At 42.6% G+C, this 17,995-nt stretch overlaps 2 protein-coding genes across 3 annotated transcripts; both read left to right on the top strand.

The window, feature by feature from the left end:
* Positions 1-1,572: 1,572 nt before the first annotated feature.
* LOC125316518 (L-type lectin-domain containing receptor kinase IX.1-like) lies at positions 1,573-3,795 on the top strand. 2 transcript variants are annotated; one of them, XM_048284962.1, is made up of 2 exons: positions 1,573-2,531; positions 2,574-3,795. In XM_048284962.1, the coding sequence occupies exons 1-2, from the start codon at positions 1,725-1,727 to the stop codon at positions 3,750-3,752; spliced, it is 1,986 nt and encodes a 661-aa protein (XP_048140919.1). In that variant the 5' UTR covers positions 1,573-1,724; the 3' UTR covers positions 3,753-3,795. The 2 variants fall into 2 exon arrangements, with proteins under 2 accessions (XP_048140919.1, XP_048140915.1); XM_048284958.1 differs by having other exon boundaries at positions 1,573-3,795.
* An 11,737-nt stretch (positions 3,796-15,532) lies between these two features.
* LOC115743331 (L-type lectin-domain containing receptor kinase IX.1-like) lies at positions 15,533-17,984 on the top strand. The gene has a single exon (XM_048284966.1). The coding sequence runs from the start codon at positions 15,832-15,834 to the stop codon at positions 17,824-17,826; it is 1,995 nt and encodes a 664-aa protein (XP_048140923.1). The 5' UTR covers positions 15,533-15,831; the 3' UTR covers positions 17,827-17,984.
* The last annotated feature ends 11 nt before the right edge of the window (positions 17,985-17,995 follow it).

Below are 17,995 nucleotides of genomic sequence, written 5' to 3'. Positions count from 1 at the left end.
ATACTATGTGTCCGTAAATATTTTGAAAAGTTTTCAATCAATTCATGTGAATTCGAGAAACTTACGCAGAGTAGAAAGTTAAGAGTAAAAATCACTCTAGATAGGCCCTTTATGTGAGTTCCAAGTATGTCTTGTGAAGTTGCCTAAACGCACTTATATAGAACATGCAATAATTATAGGAAGATAGAAAAAATTGAGTTGGGGCCGACTTTTCTCTTTGATAATTTAAGCGTGGAGAGCATAAGGTTATAATTGTATAATGAAAAACATAATCGTCTATTTCAAAGTAATTCATTGTTCCGATTTTGATTTACTAATACTATTATATGATTGTATCCATCGAAATGTCATTTTCAAATAAGCCTAGTTCCTTAAAAAAAAAACTCCCAAATTCGTCCGGGCCTATTTTTTGTCTTAAAAAAAAATCATCTTTCACCCTAATCCTAAATCTGCCCATGCGCCCTAGTGTCGTCGCTGGTTTTTTTTCAAAATTATCAACATCAGAGCCACTTAGACTTAGATGTTCATTTTGTGTCATTCCAATTAACCCAGAAAGACCCGGAGGTATTGTTGTCACACCTTGCACTCATCTCATGTTCGAGATTTGCGTCACATGTCCATTAAATACTTAAATAAAAAAAATATATTTTTCGTCGAAACCATGTTTTGATTTTTGGCGTGGTCCGTGTGGAAAGATTGAAAATAATTAAGGGAACGTTTTCAGTTGTTTTCACTTTTAGATCTTTCTTCAATCCTTTTTTATTTTCCACAAATGTTATAAATTTGATTCATCTCGCATCTTCGAACAAGGAAGGCAATATATATCACTTATGTAACCTCAAATTGGCAATATATTCATCCATAGTTGCTTGCTCGCTTTATGTTATCGAAAGCCGCTCAACTTGGGCTCATCGATCAATTAGTTTCCATCTTCGCAACGATCGTTCATGGTTCTCTAGAACACTTGCAATTTTTCCTCCAATTGACAAATAACAGCAGCAATAGATTCTAATCTCACCGTCTTAGGAAATTAGCTCTAGATCAAGCCTGCTATCTAAATAAATTGTACATCCCTAAAATCCCTAACACATCAACCCCAAGCTCATGCTCGTCTCAAGAAAAAATCTCAAGCCGGTGTATATTAGCTCAAATCGACTTCCACATTAGATTTTGCTAAAGGAGGGTAGCGTTGGGCAGATGCGTCATGAATATTTTAGTTTGAAATTTTCTATAAAATGATCTGGGATAAAGTATTATTGAGGTACGAATCTGCGGTATCTCCCGATATTATCGCTGTTAGGGACGAAAGTATCATTTTCAGATTTGGATGGGACACACCCAAGTAACCCCAAGTTTGACCACATTTCATTGGAAGACAGCAAGTTCGCTCCCAACATGACTGTCCACTTCGTAACTAATCTATTCCACTGACTTTAGCAGAACACGGTGAAACGTCGTAGAAGTTTGACAACGTTTCGTTGGAAGATAGCAATCAACACCACCCCCACGGTCCCACCACAGGACTGTCCCACTTCGTGACTAATTTGTCCCTTTGACTTTGGCAGAATCCGATGAAACATCGTCGAAGCTGCTTTGGTCTGTGATTGCTTTGCCGTGTCCCGTAAGCAGTTAGGAAAGCTCGAGTTCGTTATAAGGCACCCTACTGTGACATATTCATCTCGCAGTTTGGGGTGATCCGATTCCAACCGAAGCCCGATTTTAGGATGCCGGCCGTGACGCTCGGTTCTCTTTCGTCGCGCGCTCGCTTGTTCTTGTTCTGCCTTGTCTGCTCTCCTTTGATCCCCTCCGTTACTCCTCAGTCCTTCAACATAGAGAGCTTCGACAAGGGTATGAGGGACATATTGTACGAGGGAGTCGCGACGCCCGCATACGGGTACGTCGATCTCACCACACTCAATCCTCCGCATCGCTACCAGGTGGGACGGATTAAGTATGCCAAGCCCGTCTGCATACGGGATCCTCACACGGGGCGCCTAGCAAACTTCTCGACCCATTTCTCGTTCACCATCGATACTGGCGGCTCTGCTGAGTACAGCTCTGGCCTGGCCTTTTTCCTCACTCCTGTCGGGATCCCGATCCCGCCCAACTCAGCCGGTGGATTCCTGGGATTGTTCGACGGTAGCACGGATGATGAGGGGCCTCAGAACCAGATCGTCATGGTCGAGTTCGACACTTATGTGAACGAGGCGTTCGATCCACCAGTGCATCACATTGGAATCAATAAGAACGTGCTCAGGCCCATCGTTTATGCCCCCTGGGATCCCGCGTCGCACAGCGGTAAAGCGACCGATGTTCTCGTGACCTACAATTCTACGACCAAGAACCTCAGCGTGTCCTGGTCGTTCGATGACAAACCTCTTTCTCAGGATAAGACATATCCTTCGCTTTCTTGCCACATCGATCTTGCGGAAGTCGTGCCCGAATATGTAGCAATCGGGTTTTCAGCTTCTTCCGGCCTTCATCCAGAGAGACACAGCATCAATTCATGGAAGTTCACTTCGAATCTGGACGTCGTAGATCCGCCGCCGTTGGATAGATCATGGCCAAAGGAGGTGAACTGGAAACCTCACCGGTCAAGGATACTGGTCGTGGTTGCCGTCGCATTTTTTTCACTGGTGATCTCTGCAGGGTCTTGCTCTTTCTTGGTCAAGAAGAGTGAAAAGCATGGTTATGTTGCCCTTACTGACATCGAGATCAGCACATTGCCTGCGAAGTTCACTTATCAGGAATTGCTCGCCGCGACCAACGGCTTCGCAGAGGATAGAAGGCTGGGACGAGGCGGGTCTGGCCAAGTCTATAAAGGGTTCTTGAGCGATTCAGATCGCCTGGTTGCCGTCAAAAGGATCTTTGCGGAATCCCGACACTCTGAGAAGGTCTTTGTCAACGAGGTGAAGATCATAAGCCGAACGATACACAGAAACCTGGTGCCGTTTGTCGGGTGGTGCCAAGAGGAAGGCGAGTTCTTGCTCGTCTACGAGTACATGCCCAACGGCAGCCTCGACCACCACCTCTTTGGGGCCCGGAGATGCCTGCCGTGGGACGTGCGGTACGGTGTGGCGCTCGGCCTTGCGTCCGCCCTCAACTACCTCCACGAGGAGCTTGAGCAATGGGTGCTCCACCGGGACATTAAGGCAGCCAACGTGCTGCTGGACACCAACTTTAGCACCAAGCTTGGCGACTTCGGAGTGGCCAAGCTCGTTGACCCCCGGTTCAGGACTCAGACGACAGACGTGGTCGGGACTTTTGGGTATCTGGCGCCGGAGTACTTGATCGGAGGGAAGGCCACGAAGGAGTCCGACATGTTCAGCTTCGGCGTTGTGGCCCTGGAGATCGCCTGTGGCCGGAGGAGCTACGAGGATGGAGGGATCCAGGTCCCGTTGCACAAGTGGGTCTGGCAACTCTACCTTGCCGGCAACATCCTCACGGCGGCAGATGAAGCATTGTGCTCGGGGTTCCGGAGGGAGGAGGTGGAGTGCCTGATGATGGTGGGGCTGTGGTGTGTGCACCCAGACCCCGCGAGACGACCAAGGGCGGGGCAAGCAATCAGGTTCCTCCGGCTCGAGGACCCGGTCCCGGAGCTCCCACGTGGAGCTCTTGACGGCCCACTTTCGTACTGGCCATCGGCTTCGCAATTAGGAACGATGGAATCTCCATCTCCTCCAATTCAAGAGTCTGTGTCTATTAAGCAAGACAAATCCTGCCTCCTAAAGTCATCCCGCAACACATGTTGAATTGATCTGCACATACTACTGCATATACTTTACTTCGGTTACAATCTTTGTCCGAATTACCGATCCCACGAAAATAAAATTTCAGTTTGTTACCCATCTTTGTCCGAATTACCATGTCCGAATTACCGATCCAAAAGGACAAGCGCATTCATCACTTCGAGAAAAAAAAAAAAAAAAACAGATGAGAAGGCAATTTTCTCACTTACAATGAGACCGAAAGCAACATCCAGAAGTATACAGAACCCTAATCCACCACAGCGGTCGGGACCATTTGGGAAGGCATCTAGAACTTGTTCTTTAGCTGATTTCCAAATGTCTACCTGTGACAAAATTTAGTGTCATTCGGGCTTTAATTTAGGTCGATTTGGTGGAGGAGAAGCGAATGCCGACAGCCGCACCCAATATCGTGAGGGGTCCGAGGTCCAGGAGGAGTTCTGTAATGAACTCCAATGTCTTGTCTTGGTCGTAGTGAGGCTGCTTCGGCTCTTCCCGCCGGAATAGTCTAAGTGTCAACGTCCCGGACGATGTACTCATCCATCACCGCTCCGGCGCTGCTGCTATGGCCGACACCTTTGAAATCGTCCGTGGCATCTTTTCCTGAAAATGAAACACTCCCCTTTTGAATTTGCTTGATCTTAAAGGCTGAGATGCACTAAATTCACATGAACTCAGTGCACCCAAGAACATCTTCTTCGGTCTTAATCCGGCATTAAAGGCTCGCACATATGAGAGTGACCGGGCCCTTCCAAGGAATTATTGCCTGAATGACCGGATAAATACACCGTTTCTTGAAAATCTCTGACTTTTGTCTTCCACAATTTCCAATTCTCTTGGCAAAGAAAATAACATCTTGGCCAAGAAAATTCATGAACGGACGTAACACATGAGATCCAATGGCGAAAGTTAATAAACGGAATGCCATGAATTTTCCGATTAAGTAAAGGAGATATTGTAGATAGTAAATCGTATAAATTTTTTCTTTTCTCAAATACTTATCAATTTCACAAAATAGGAAAGCGATGAGTTAGAATATTTTTTTTTTCTTTTTGCTCTCTGAACTATTAGTGTATTTTTGTACAGATTTCGCAAAAATTATTTCAAAAATGTTCGATTTGATCAATCAAATTTGAAGAGAACACGCACGGCAAGAATTCACCAGAAACTTGCTTACATGACATCCAATTTCAAAAGTTGGACCGAAAGGATCATGAGCTATGTGTGTCTATTCATGGACTTCAGGTCCCATAATAATCGCCGAAGATAATTCTGCACTTGAAGTGCAAAACTCGATGCGACGACTTTAGCGGTTGTCCTCCCAAGATACAACAGATCTTCATCTTTACTTTGTACAAAATAAATAGAGGAAAAATGGACAACATCGTTATGTATAAAATCCAACAAATAAATAAAAAGAAGAGAGAGAATTCTTTTTTTTTGGCATGTTTTGATCATGAATTGGAGATTATCTTCATGGGCAAAGGAAGGAGAGGGTTGATAAAGAAGCAGATCAAATTAGACGCTATATCCAATACTCACAACCGCAAAGAGAAGCAGCAACAACAATGCATATAACCATTGACATCTTCCTCGTCTTCTCGATCAGTTAAAGTCTAAAAGATTGAGGTAATAATCTATGTAATGTTATGCAGATTATTATTAACCACGGTGTCTTTCCCAGATGGGTCTCGTTCCTGCACGCCTTCGTGAGAGCAACCCTCGAGCCATTTCATTTTGCCGGTTTTACCTTTGTCTGTTTTGATGTTTTCGCAGGAAACAATTGCATTGTAATGAAGGAATTGTGGGAGAGCTTCCTTGCTAATTAAAGTATTATGGCTGTTTAGGGAAAGGACGTTACACTAAGGGCCAGCAGTTTGATTTCTCTTTTGTTTTGAGTTAGCTACATAAAATTAGTGAGTTTTCATCCACGAACGCATACCGTGGCTAATGCAAAATCAAGGGACCGTCAAATATGCTCATGTAGAAGTATACCCCGCGGGGATGACTTAGAGAGAGGTCAAGGAATGGGTTATGCGTGTCGGGTTCGATCCTCCAGACGACCGAGTACAAGCAATTTGTTTTTTTTTTTGGGGGGCCATTCGCGTCTTGTTCGATTCATGAGATTAGTGAGGGCCTCTGATGAGTCCGAAGTTCACTAAAAGTGGGGGTTTTTTTTTTGTCACGCTTTTTCCACTCCCTCTTTGGCTACCACTCTCTCCGAATTAGTGTTTTGACAATAATATCCCTTATGGGTCTCGCCTTTCAGCATATCATTCCCATTAACAGATTATTAAATTCAAGGTTGGTCTCCATTTTGTGTTTATTTTTTTTATTTTTCTTCCCTATCTCTCTCTTGGTGCTAAAGAGAGATTATTCGAAATGTCAAAAAACTAACGGGAAAATTCCATCTAATGGTCCGAAGTGCCCTTATTTTCTCAAGAGCCTGAAATAGACTTGTTTCAAATAAAGGCCTAACATGCCTTCATCGTTTCAGAGAGCGGCCCGATAAAAGGTTTTTTTTTTTTTGCTCTTAGGTTAGAAAAGATCATGAAAAAACTCTATACTATGTGTCCGTAAATATTTTGAAAAGTTTTCAATCAATTCATGTGAATTCGAGAAACTTAAGAGTAAAAATCACTCTAGATAGGCCCTTTATGTGAGTTCCAAGTATGTCTTGTGAAGTTGCCTAAACGCACTTATATAGAACATGCAATAATTATAGGAAGATAGAAAAAATTGAGTTGGGGCCGACTTTCTCTTTGATAATTTAAGCGTGGAGAGCATAAGGTTATAATTGTATAATGAAAAACATAATCGCCTATTTCAAAGTAATTCATTGTTACGATTTTGATTTACTAATACTATTATATGTCTGTATCCTTCGAAATTTTATTTTCAAATAAGCCTAGTTCCTTAAAAAAAAACACTACCAAATTCACCCCGGCCTATTTTTTGTCTTAAAAAAAAAAAATCTTTCACCCTAGTCCTAAATCCGCCCACGCGTCCAAGTATCGCCGCTAGTTTTTTTTCAAAATTATCAACATCGTAGCTGCTTAGACCTAGATGTTCGTTTTGTGTCGTGCCAATTAACCCAGTAAGACCCCGAAGGTAATGTTGTCACACCTTGCACTCATCTCATGTTAGAGATTTGCGTCACGTGTCCATTAAATACTTAAATCAAAAGAATATTTTTCGTCGAAACCATGTTTTGATTTTTGGCGTGGCCGGGTGGAAAGATTGAAAATAATTAAGGGAACGTTTTCAGTTGTTTTCACTTTTAGATCTTTCCTCAATCCTTTTTTATTTTCCACAAATGTTATAAATTTGATTCATCTCGCATCTTCGAACAAGGAAGGCAATATATATCACTTATGTAACCTCAAATTGACAATATATTCATCCATAGTTGCTCGCTCGCTCGTTCGCTTGCTTTATGTAATCGAAAGCCGCTCAACTTGGGCTCATCGATCAGTCAGTTTCCATCTCCACAACGACCATTCATGGTTCTCTAGAACACTAGCAATTTTTCCTCCAATTGACAAATAACGGCAGCAATAGATTTTAATCTCACCATCTTAGGAAATTAGCTCTATATCAAGCCCACTATCTAAATAAATTGTATATCCCTAAAATCCCTAACGCATCAATTCCAAGCTCATGTTCGTCTCATGAAAAATCTCAAACCAATATATATTAGCTCAAATCAACTTCCACATCAGATTTTGCTAAAGGAGGGTAGCGTTGAGCAGATGCATCATGGATGTTTCAGTTTGAAATTTTCTGTAAATTGATCTGGGATAAACGTGTTATTAAGGTACGAATCTGCGGTATCTACCGGTATTACCGCTGTTAGAAACGAAAGTATCATTTTCAGATTTAGATGGGACACACCCAAGTAACCCCAAGTTTGACCACATTTCACTGGAAGACAGCAAGTACGCTCCCAACATGACTGTCCACCTCGTAACTATTCTATTCCATTGACTTCAGCAGAACACGGTGAACCGTCGTAGAAGTTTGACAACGTTTCGTTGGAAGATAGCAATCGACACCACCCCCACGGTCCCACCACATTACTGTCCCCCTTCGTGACTAATTTGTCCCATTGACTTTAGCAGAGTACGATGAAACATCGTAGAAGCTGCTTGATCTGTGATCGCTCGCCGTTGGGTGTGCTCGGGTTCATTATAAAGCACCCTAATTGTAACATATTGATCTCTCAGTTTGGGGCTATCCGATTCCGGCCGAAGCCGGGGTGGTTAAGTATGCCGACTCCCAGTTCTCCCCGTTCTCTTTCGTTGCGCGCTCGCTTGTTATTGTTCTGCCTTGTCTGCTGCCATTGGATCCCCTCTGTTGCTCCCCTGTCCTTCAACATAGACAGCTTCGACACGGATACGACAGACATACTGTATGAGGGAGGAGCGATGCCCGCGTACGGACACGTAGATCTCACCACGGGCCATCCGCATTGCTACCAGGTCGGCCGGATTCAGTACGCCAAGCCCGTCCGCAGATGGGATCCTCTCACGGGGCGCCAAGCGGACTTCTCGACCCATTTCTCGTTCACCATCCGGACTGACGGCTCTGCTCATTACAGCGATGGCATTGCCTTTTTCCTTGCTCCTGTCGGGATCCCGATCCCGCCCAACTTGGCTGGTAGATTCCTGGGATTGTTCAACGCTAGCACGGCTAATGAGGGGCCTCCGAACCGGATCGTCATGGTCGAGTTCGACACTTTTGTGAACCTGGAGTTTGATCCCCCGGTGCATCACATAGGAATCAATAAGAACCGGCTCTGAGTCTCTCATTTATGCCGGATGGGATCCGGCATTGCACAGCGGGAAAGCAACCGATGTTGTCGTGACCTACAATTCTGGAAGCAAGAACCTCAGCGTGTTCTGGTCGTTCGACGATAAACCGCTTCCCCAGGATAAGACCTATCCTTCACCGGAGAGATCCGGTCCCGCTGCACAAGTGGGTCTGGCAACTCTACCCCACCGGCAAGGTCCTCAGCGCAGCCGACGAGGCATTGGGCTTGGTGTTCCAGTGGGAGGAGATGGAGTGCCTGATGATGGTGAGGCTGTGGTGCGTGCACCCAGACCGCACGAGACGGCCAAGGGCGGGGCAGGTGATCTAGTTCCTCCGGCTCGAGGACTCGGTCCGCGAGGTGCCGCACGGCCATTCGACCGCCCTGTTTCATACCAGCCATCAGCTTCGCAATTAAGAATACTGGAATCTCCATCTCCTCCTATTCAAAAATCTGTATCAATGAAGCTAGATAAATCGTGGCTACTAAAGTCATACAGCAATACATGTTGACTAAAATCTGCACATACTGCCGCATCAACTATATAGTACATGGGGACTTAGTATCGCTCAACATGCATTGCTTACTTTGGCATGAACAAGACACTCCGACCAATTGCCTCAATGACCAGAGAAATACAATAGTGCTTGGAAAGCTCTTACCTTTGTCTCACCACCGCTTCCTATTCTCCTGGGTCCTTTATTGGCAAACAAAATGATATTTTGCCCCCTTTTAGATTAATTTCACGAATTGTCTTAAATGTTGCGGAAGCAAGAGATCGAACAATAATATAGATAGAACAATAAAATAAACCGGACATCAGATTTATGCAGTTCGGTCGGGAGACTTATGTTCACGGAAAAAGCAGCAATTAAGAATTTCATTATAGATCAAGCGTTACAAAGGATATTAAAATCATATTCAAATACTCTCGATGTTCCCAAGTCCCAATTACACTGAAAAACTCACACAGTGCTTAGCCCTATAATTTCTCGTGAAAGAATTCAAAAATCTTCTTGACAGTATTTAATTTGCTTCAAGACACTCAAATTACTTTAGGGTGCAATTCACAAGAATTAGCATCTTTGATACTCTTGCCGTAGAACATCTATTTCTTATATATATATATATATATACACACACACATACATACTTATCCGATTCCCAATAAGAAAGATCTTTTGAACAAATTGCATAACTCAAAAGTCTTTTCTAAATTTGATATGAAATTTGGATTTTGGCAAATTCAAATAGCTGAAAAAGACAAATACAAAACGGGATTCACTGTTCCTTTTGGCCGAGATGAATGGAATGTAATGCCTTTTGAATTAAAAAATGTTCCTTCGGAATTCCAAAGAATGATGAATGACATTTTTAATCATTGCTCCAATTTCATAATTGTATATGTTGATGATGTCTTGATATATTCTCCAAATATGGATTCTCATTTCAAACATATCAATCATTTCTTCAATATTGCAAAAAAGAATGGATTAGCATCATCCCATTCCAAGATTTTGCTCTTCAAAACCAAAATCAGATTTTTGGGACATTATATACACTTGGGTACTGTTGTACCAATCGAGAGATCTATCCAATTTGTGGAAAAATTTCCTGACGAATTGAAAGACAAGACTCAATTACAACGATTCCTAGGAAGTCTCAATTATGTGATTGATTTCATACCCAATATCAATATCATTTGCAAACCTTTACACCAAAGGTTAAAGAAAAATCCGGTCCCATGGACCTCTTTACATACTAATACTGTCAAGAAGATAAAATCCATTGTTAAGAAAATTCATTGTCTACATCTTGCTGATCCTTATGCTTCCAAAATTGTTGAAACAGATGCTTTAAAAATCAGTTATGGCGGAATCCTTAAACAAAAGAAAGATGATAGAGAACAAATTGTTCAGTTAAGAACAACCTACATGCATATGGCTCTGACATCCCTCTCTCTTCTTCGTATTCTTTGACACATCTCTTGAATAAAGAATCTTTAAAAAAGCATAGTCAAAAGTATAATTATTTTTCATTTTGGAATGATTTAAACAGGGATTAAACCACTCCTCAAGGAAGGTTTGAATACTTCTTTACTTCTTGTCTTAAGAAAGGCAAGACTCTTTAGATATGGAGATTCCATACTCGCCACTGTAGAAACAAGTCACTGCAATGGCCACATTCATTTTGATTATTATTCAAATTTTTCTATATCCTTGAAAGACAATAATATTCTCAAATCCCTTGTCTTACAAATCAAAACTCATAATTATGGTGTAGCTGAAGGATCAATACCTCTCTCTCTCATATAGAAAGTTCATTACAAAGCCATGTCCTCTGCTTTTGATATCCATACATTGAATAAAGCTCCTAAAGGGGAAACCCTCCTTTTACAAACTGATATTTTGAGATCTAATGCTATAATTCCAAAGTCGATCGGTTGGAATGACGTGGTTCTTCCCGAACAATGGGAAATAGAAAATCTAATACCCCAAACCGTTGTTCAGAATAATGATCCAACCAATATCATTCAACATCCGGAGGGAAGAGTAACCATCCAATTCTCTCGCCGATCTTTTGATATCAAATCAAGGCCATCCTTCGATGTCTCCTCTTCGCGAAGATCCGTAGATCTTCATCCAAATATACGTCCTGTCATTACTTTGCCAATAAGTAGTCAAGGTAGTATCAATATCTCTGTACAAAGACTTCATAGTCCTAGTGCTCCACCCTTGAATTTGAGTGGCATTGAAACTAACTCGGGAATCTCTAGACCTGTTTATTATCAATGGCGGGATCCAAGGTCGCTCGAACCCACTCAATCCCAAATGGAAGATGATGGTTCAGAGTGCAATGTCCCGGATCGAGAATGCTTCGTTTTGGAAAAAGATTGTGTAGCTAATTGGATTTTTGTAAACAAAAAGTTTAATTCTATAGAAAATACTAATATTTGAAATTGGTTTTTTGATAAATTCAAAACTCAAGCCAAAAGGGTCAAGGAAAAATATTATGAATTCCTTGACCAAATTGGAGCTCATATATTTTTCTTCGATTGGTTTGAAAAATATTTTCTTAAACATAAAGAAATATTTGTTTTAGATAAACAATACAAGTGGCAATTAGATGATGGCCAAGTCATTGAATCTAATCATCCACCTCTTTGAAAGATAAAAATTGTTCATCGAAATTGTGAAATTCCAGCTTCTCCTTTCAAGATCCCATCTAAATTTGAAGATCAAGGAATCCAGAAAATCATAGAGCAAAATAATTTCACCAATCAACATATCCATATCATAGGAGTTCAATTGGATAGGATAAAATCATCCATAAGTGGTGCCTCTACTTCTATATTTCAAATCCAGCCTCCTCCACTCATTTTGAATACTTTGCAACTCCTCTATTTAAACCTTTTGAAATGCCAAGAAAATTTAGTAAAGAATTTACTAAAGCTTTGCAAGAAAAAAAGGAAAAAAATTAAACAAGAGAAGAAAAACCTGAAAGACCTTTGATATTAGATACCCCTAGAGACGATAAACTATCTACTTAGAAAAGCCAACTTCATGTTTTGGATAAAGAAGAAACCCTTGAGTTAAATAGGATAATTTGGAAAGAACCTCAGAAATTATATTATTCTCGAGCCACTCCTCCCGATATTATTTCTAAAGAAGTTTCCAAAGAGTCTAAAACAAATATTCTGCAGATGCCATCTACGAGTAGAATATAGATGGAATCTCCGAACAGAACCTCATAAAAGTTCTCAATCAAATGGCCATGTTGGCTATCACTTACAAAACTCCTCATCGATAGTAATTTCATTCTCTCTTGAATAGAACGACAGATCCCGCGTGCATATGGTATCAGAGCCATGGGGGGAAGGAATGATTGTTCTTATCCGATACATCTTATATAAATTCCGAGTTTATTTGCCCAAAAGAGGCTACCTCATTTTAACCGTTGCGGTCCCAAGAGAGGTGCGTAAGTTAGTTGGTCGGCGGGGCTAATAACCCGAGGAATCGATCGTGCGAATAAAAAGGTTTTTATTAAAAATGAATCTTTTGAGAAGAACCAATTCTTCTTCAAATAGCTCCATATCTAAGTTTTCTCGATCTAAAGATCCTTTGCATAGAGAAGAGATAACTATTGAAGATTTCAACAAATCCATAAAAAAATTGGAAAATTCCAAAAGTTAAATATGATCGGATCTATGAAGAATCGAAATTTCGAAAGGTCTTTAAATCGAAAGATTACAGTATGAAAGGTTGCACAAATACAAAAGATCTGCAGATCTGGTGCGTACAATTGCAAATATAAAAACCCTTAAAATCGACAGACCAATATGCAGATCTAGAACTTTAGGGTAAGAACAGGGATATTCAAGATACTTACGGGATCTAGGTCCAGGAAGTAGATATAAAGGGCTTCCAAGGTAGGAAGTGGGTATGGAAGCCTTCCGAGGTTGGAAGTACAAAATGTATGGGTTATGAAAGAAGAGGAGACATTTCACTAAGGTAGGAAGTGGGAATCGAAGGCTTCCAAGGTTGGAAGTACGATATCCCAAAGTTCCGGATCTGCATATTGGTCTGTGGCTTTTAAGGGTTTTTATTTGCAATTGTACACACTAGATCTGCGGATCTTTTGTATTTGTGCAACCTTTCGTACTGTAATCTTTCGATTTCTTTCAATAAAACATACATATTTGAAGATATCGCCTACATATCCCACAATCGACGGGTTTTACCGCTCGTGGTGTTCAAGGCTTTGTCCGTCTACTTTTCATATTTGTAATTTATTTACTTTCAACATACTCCAGAATCGGAAGGCCGAGCCTCCTACCGGCGATCCATATCATATTCCTCACATTGCACTATCTCACCGACCCGATCCAAGGTCGTAAAATTCACCGGATTTCCTCCCCTTGCATATATGTTCTAGATCTTGTTACTTTTCATAGCAACTATTTGTTTTCATAGTTTCATAATAGTCGCCAAGATACATTGCATACAGTTCATTATAGAACTTGTTTGTGATTTCATAGATTATTTTGATTATTATTTGGATATTCTTGTGGAATATCTTTTCCACTGTTATTACAAAACTCCTCTTCTTTGACCAAAGAACCACCTCACTAGAAATATTTTTTGTTTTCAAAGGAGAAGGGGATTGTACCTCTTCTAGTATGAAAATTTCTTTTCCTAAGGATTTTTGCAGATCCTTATTAAAAGTCGGTCTCCTTGGAGGGGTTCAGCTTTTTATGTAAATAAAAATGCTGAATTGGATCTAAAATAGAAAACATATTCCAACTAGAAACCAACTTGATTTAGGAAAGGAGGAAAGTTTTCTTTTTTAGGCTCAAATTCGAGATATATTCCAATAATCTCTACCTTGGCTTGACATTTAAGCTACAATCTCTTTGCCATAATCTGAATTTCACTGCTACTCTCTCACAACTCCTAATGGGCTCAATCGCCATAGATATCTTCCAAGTCCAAGCCTCATTTGAACTTTGTCATAACCATTGACCTCATCAGTACACCAATTCCACTAGCATCTTTAATTACTCTACATGGATTTTCCGACACAATCTCATCTATCAAAAGTAAAGCAAAACAATTATTGCATCCATATCCGTTAGGATATCAAACAAGCACCTTGTCGGTATCGGTAGTTTTTGAGCCAACAAAAAATATCAGTAGTTAAAGCATTTGTTGGCTATACAGGCTCCATCTTACTGCAAGCACCATATGTATTAATTACTTCGCTAGTACCCACTACTACGGGAGTTTTTTATTGCAACTTCAGCTCGAGCCGAACATCTTCCAAATCCGTATAAGCATTGCCACAAACACTCCTACCCAAAAGCACTGGAGATTCGCAGAATGTAACTTCTCTGTTGATCATGGATGAATTTAATTCCGAGCAACATAACTAGTAATCCCACTCACCTTTTGCACAACCTAGGAACATGCACTTTATTGTCCTTCCATCGAGCTAACTATCACCAAATCAAACATAACATGAGCAACCAAATGTTCTAAGAAATGAATAATCAGCAACATTATCTTACCACACTTCTTCGAGAGTCCAACACCCGGTCGCAATCGATGGGATATACTCACCAGGTAGCTCGTAGTAGTAATTGTGTTTGCCAAGAATCTCCTAACCATATCAGCACTAGAGAATGTTTTCGGTGTCGATTGTAGTAATGTTTTGATCATTAAATTTGTAACACGTTGTAGTTCATTGGCACTAGTGCGGTGTCTCATTATGCCTTCCTTCATTTAGAATTCGTTTAACAGTTCAAAGAAAAATTCCATGCTACTGTCGGTTCACACATGTTTGATTATTTTACTAATTTCCTTTTCGATCAAAACTCTCAACTACATGATCCCGACAATAGTGTCGAACTTGTGCCTTAGCATAAACACAACAGTCTTCCTCGAGTAGTTATTCACAACTTGTTAGCATAAATCTGGCACTTTTCCTCGAAGGAAATCTCGACAACTTGCGAACATTCAAGTGAATCAACTCTTACTCAAGTGAATCAACACATTCAACAAAAAAAAAAAAGTGAATCAACTCTTCAATTTTCGTGGTTTCTCTAATAATCGCACCGAACTACACTTTCCACCGTAAAACCAATTTATTTCACTTAAAATCTTTAGGCTAAAATCAACTTTCACATCGGATCCCAAACTGCAAAAGGAGGGCGTTTTTTTTAATAATGTATATAAATATGAGATATTTCGTGAAACGAAAAATAGTATTGGATAAATGCATCATGGAGGTTTCGGTTTAAATTTTTTCGTAAGACAGGTTTTGGCATAGACATATCATCAAGATACTAATTGAGGATGTTTAACGCTTTTAGTATCATTTTCACATTGAGATTGACACGCCCAAGAAACCCCAAGTTTGACCACTTTTTATCAGAAGATAGCAATTATACCCCCCCACATGACTCTCCCTTCGTGACTAATCTATGCCATTGACTTTGGCAGGACACGGTGAACCATCGTAGAAGTTTGACAACGTTTCGTTGGAAGATAGCAATCAACACCACCCCCACCACATGACTATCCCTCCTTGTGACTAATTTGTCCAGTTGACTTTAGCAGAACACGATGAAACATCGTAGAAGCTGCTTGGTCTGTGATCGCTCGCTGTGTCCGGTAAACGGTTAGGTATGCTCGGGTTCGTTATAAAGCACCCTAATGTAACACATTGATCTCGCAGTTTGGGCGATCCGACTCCGACCAAAGCCCGTATTCAGTAATGCCGCGCGCGGCTTCCCGTTCTCATTTGTTGCGCGCTCGCTTGTTCTTGTTCTGCCTTGTTTGTTGTCCTTTGATCCCCTCTGTTGCTCCTCTGTCCTTCAATATAGGCAGCTTCGACACGGATTTGACCGACATACTGTTCGAGGGTGTCGCGAAACTCGCGTATGGATATGTCGATCTCACCACAGGCGTTACTCCACCGCACTTCCAGGTGGGCCGGATTCAGTATTCGAAGCCCGTCCACATGTGGGATCCTATCACGGGGCGGCAAGCGGACTTCTCCACCCGTTTCTCATTCACCATCGAGACCGATGGCTCTGCTCGGTACAGCGACGGCATTGCCTTTTTCCTCGCTCCTGTGGGGATCCCGATCCCGCCCAACTCGGCCGGCGGATTCCTGGGATTGTTCAACGCGAGCACGGCCAATGAAGGGCCTCGGAACCAGATTGTCATGGTCGAGTTCGACACTTATGTGAACCCAGAGTTTGATCCCACGATGCATCACATAGGAATCAATACGAACAGGCTCTCGTCGCTCGTTTATGCCGGTTGGGATCCCGCATTGCACAGCGGGAAAGCAACGGATGTTCTCGTGACCTACAATTCTACGAGCAAAAACCTTAGCGTGTTCTGGTCGTTCGACGACAAACCGGTTTCCCAGGATAAGAGCGATTCCTCGCTTTCTTGCCAAGTAGATCTTGCAAGAGTCCTTCCCGAATCAGTTGTGATCGGGTTTTCAGCTTCTTTTGGCTTCTTCGCAGAGAGACACAGCATCAATTCATGGGAGTTCACTTCGAATTTGGACGATGTAGATCTGCCGCCGCCGCCGCCAGATAAATCGCCGTCAAAGGGGGAGAACTCGAAACCTCGCCAGTTGAGGATACTGGTCGTGGTTCCCGTGGCATGTTTTTTACTGGTGATCTCAGCACGTTATTGCTTTATCGCGGGCAAGAGGGGCGAAAAGCATGGTTATGGCGCCCTCACCGACATCGACAAAGAGATCGGCGCATTGCCTGCGAAGTTCACTTATCAGGATTTGCTCACGGCGACCAATGGCTTCGCAGATGATCACAGGCTCGGCCAAGGCGGATCTGGCCAAGTCTATAAAGGGTTCTTGAGCCATTCAGACCGTATGGTAGCCGTCAAGAGGATCTTCGCGGAGTCCCGCCACTCGGAGAAGGTCTTTGTCAATGAGGTGAAGATCATAAGCCGTACAATCCACAGAAACCTGATGCCGTTCGTCGGGTGGTGTCAAGAGGAAGGCGAGTTCTTGCTCGTCTACGAGTACATGCCCAATGGCAGCCTCGACCACCATCTCTTCGGGGCCCGGAGAAGCCTGCCATGGGATGTGCGGTACAGCGTAGCGCTCGGTCTCGCATCCGCCCTCAACTACCTCCACGAGGAGCTCGAGCAATGCGTGCTCCACCGGGACATAAAGGCAGCCAACGTGCTGCTCGACACCAATTTCAGCACCAAGCTTGGCGACTTCGGAGTGGCCAAGCTTGTTGACCCCCGGTTCAGGACTCAAATGACAGACGTGGTTGGGACTTTTGGGTATCTGGCGCCCGAGTACTTGATCGGAGGGAAGGCCACGAAGGAGTCCGACATGTTCAGCTTCGGCGTTGTGGCCCTGGAGATCGCATGTGGACGGAGGAGCTACGAGGACGGAGGGATCCGAGTCCTGCTGAACAAGTGGGTCTGGCAACTCTACCTCGCCGAGAACATCCTCGGTGCGGTGGATGAAGCTTTGGGCTTGGGGTTCCGGAGGGAGGAGGTGGAGTGCCTGATGATGGTGGGGCTGTGGTGCGTGCACCCAGACCCCGCGAGACGGCCAAGGGCAGGGCAAGTGATCAGGTTCCTCCGGCTTGAGGACTCGGTTCCAGAGCTCCCCCGCGACGCTTTTGACGGACCAGTTTCATACCGGCCATCAGCTTCTCAATTAGGAATGATGGAATCTCCATCTCCTCCTCCTACTCAAGAATCTGCCTATTGAGCAAGACAATCCTGGCTCTCCTAAAGTCATGCCGCAACATATGTTGACTTAATCTGCTCATCCTGCTGCATCAACTGTATTTTGGTTACAATCTACTTTCCCTTGCCCAAATTGGTGATTTGAAATTGAGTACATCATGCGGACTTAGTATCGCTCAACATACACTGCT

This window comes from Rhodamnia argentea, chromosome 1 (genome assembly GCF_020921035.1).
Source record: "Rhodamnia argentea isolate NSW1041297 chromosome 1, ASM2092103v1, whole genome shotgun sequence".
Classification (NCBI taxonomy): domain Eukaryota; kingdom Viridiplantae; phylum Streptophyta; class Magnoliopsida; order Myrtales; family Myrtaceae; genus Rhodamnia; species Rhodamnia argentea.
The sequence above is the reverse complement of the archived record's forward strand: the minus strand, read 5'-3'. Positions and strand labels throughout refer to the sequence as shown.

Bases quoted from the DNA above. Each gene is read 5' to 3' on its own strand.
- LOC125316518 (XM_048284958.1), top strand. From the start codon at position 1,725: ATGCCGGCCGTGACGCTCGGTTCTCTTTCGTCGCGCGCTCGCTTGTTC.
- LOC115743331 (XM_048284966.1), top strand. From the start codon at position 15,832: ATGCCGCGCGCGGCTTCCCGTTCTCATTTGTTGCGCGCTCGCTTGTTC.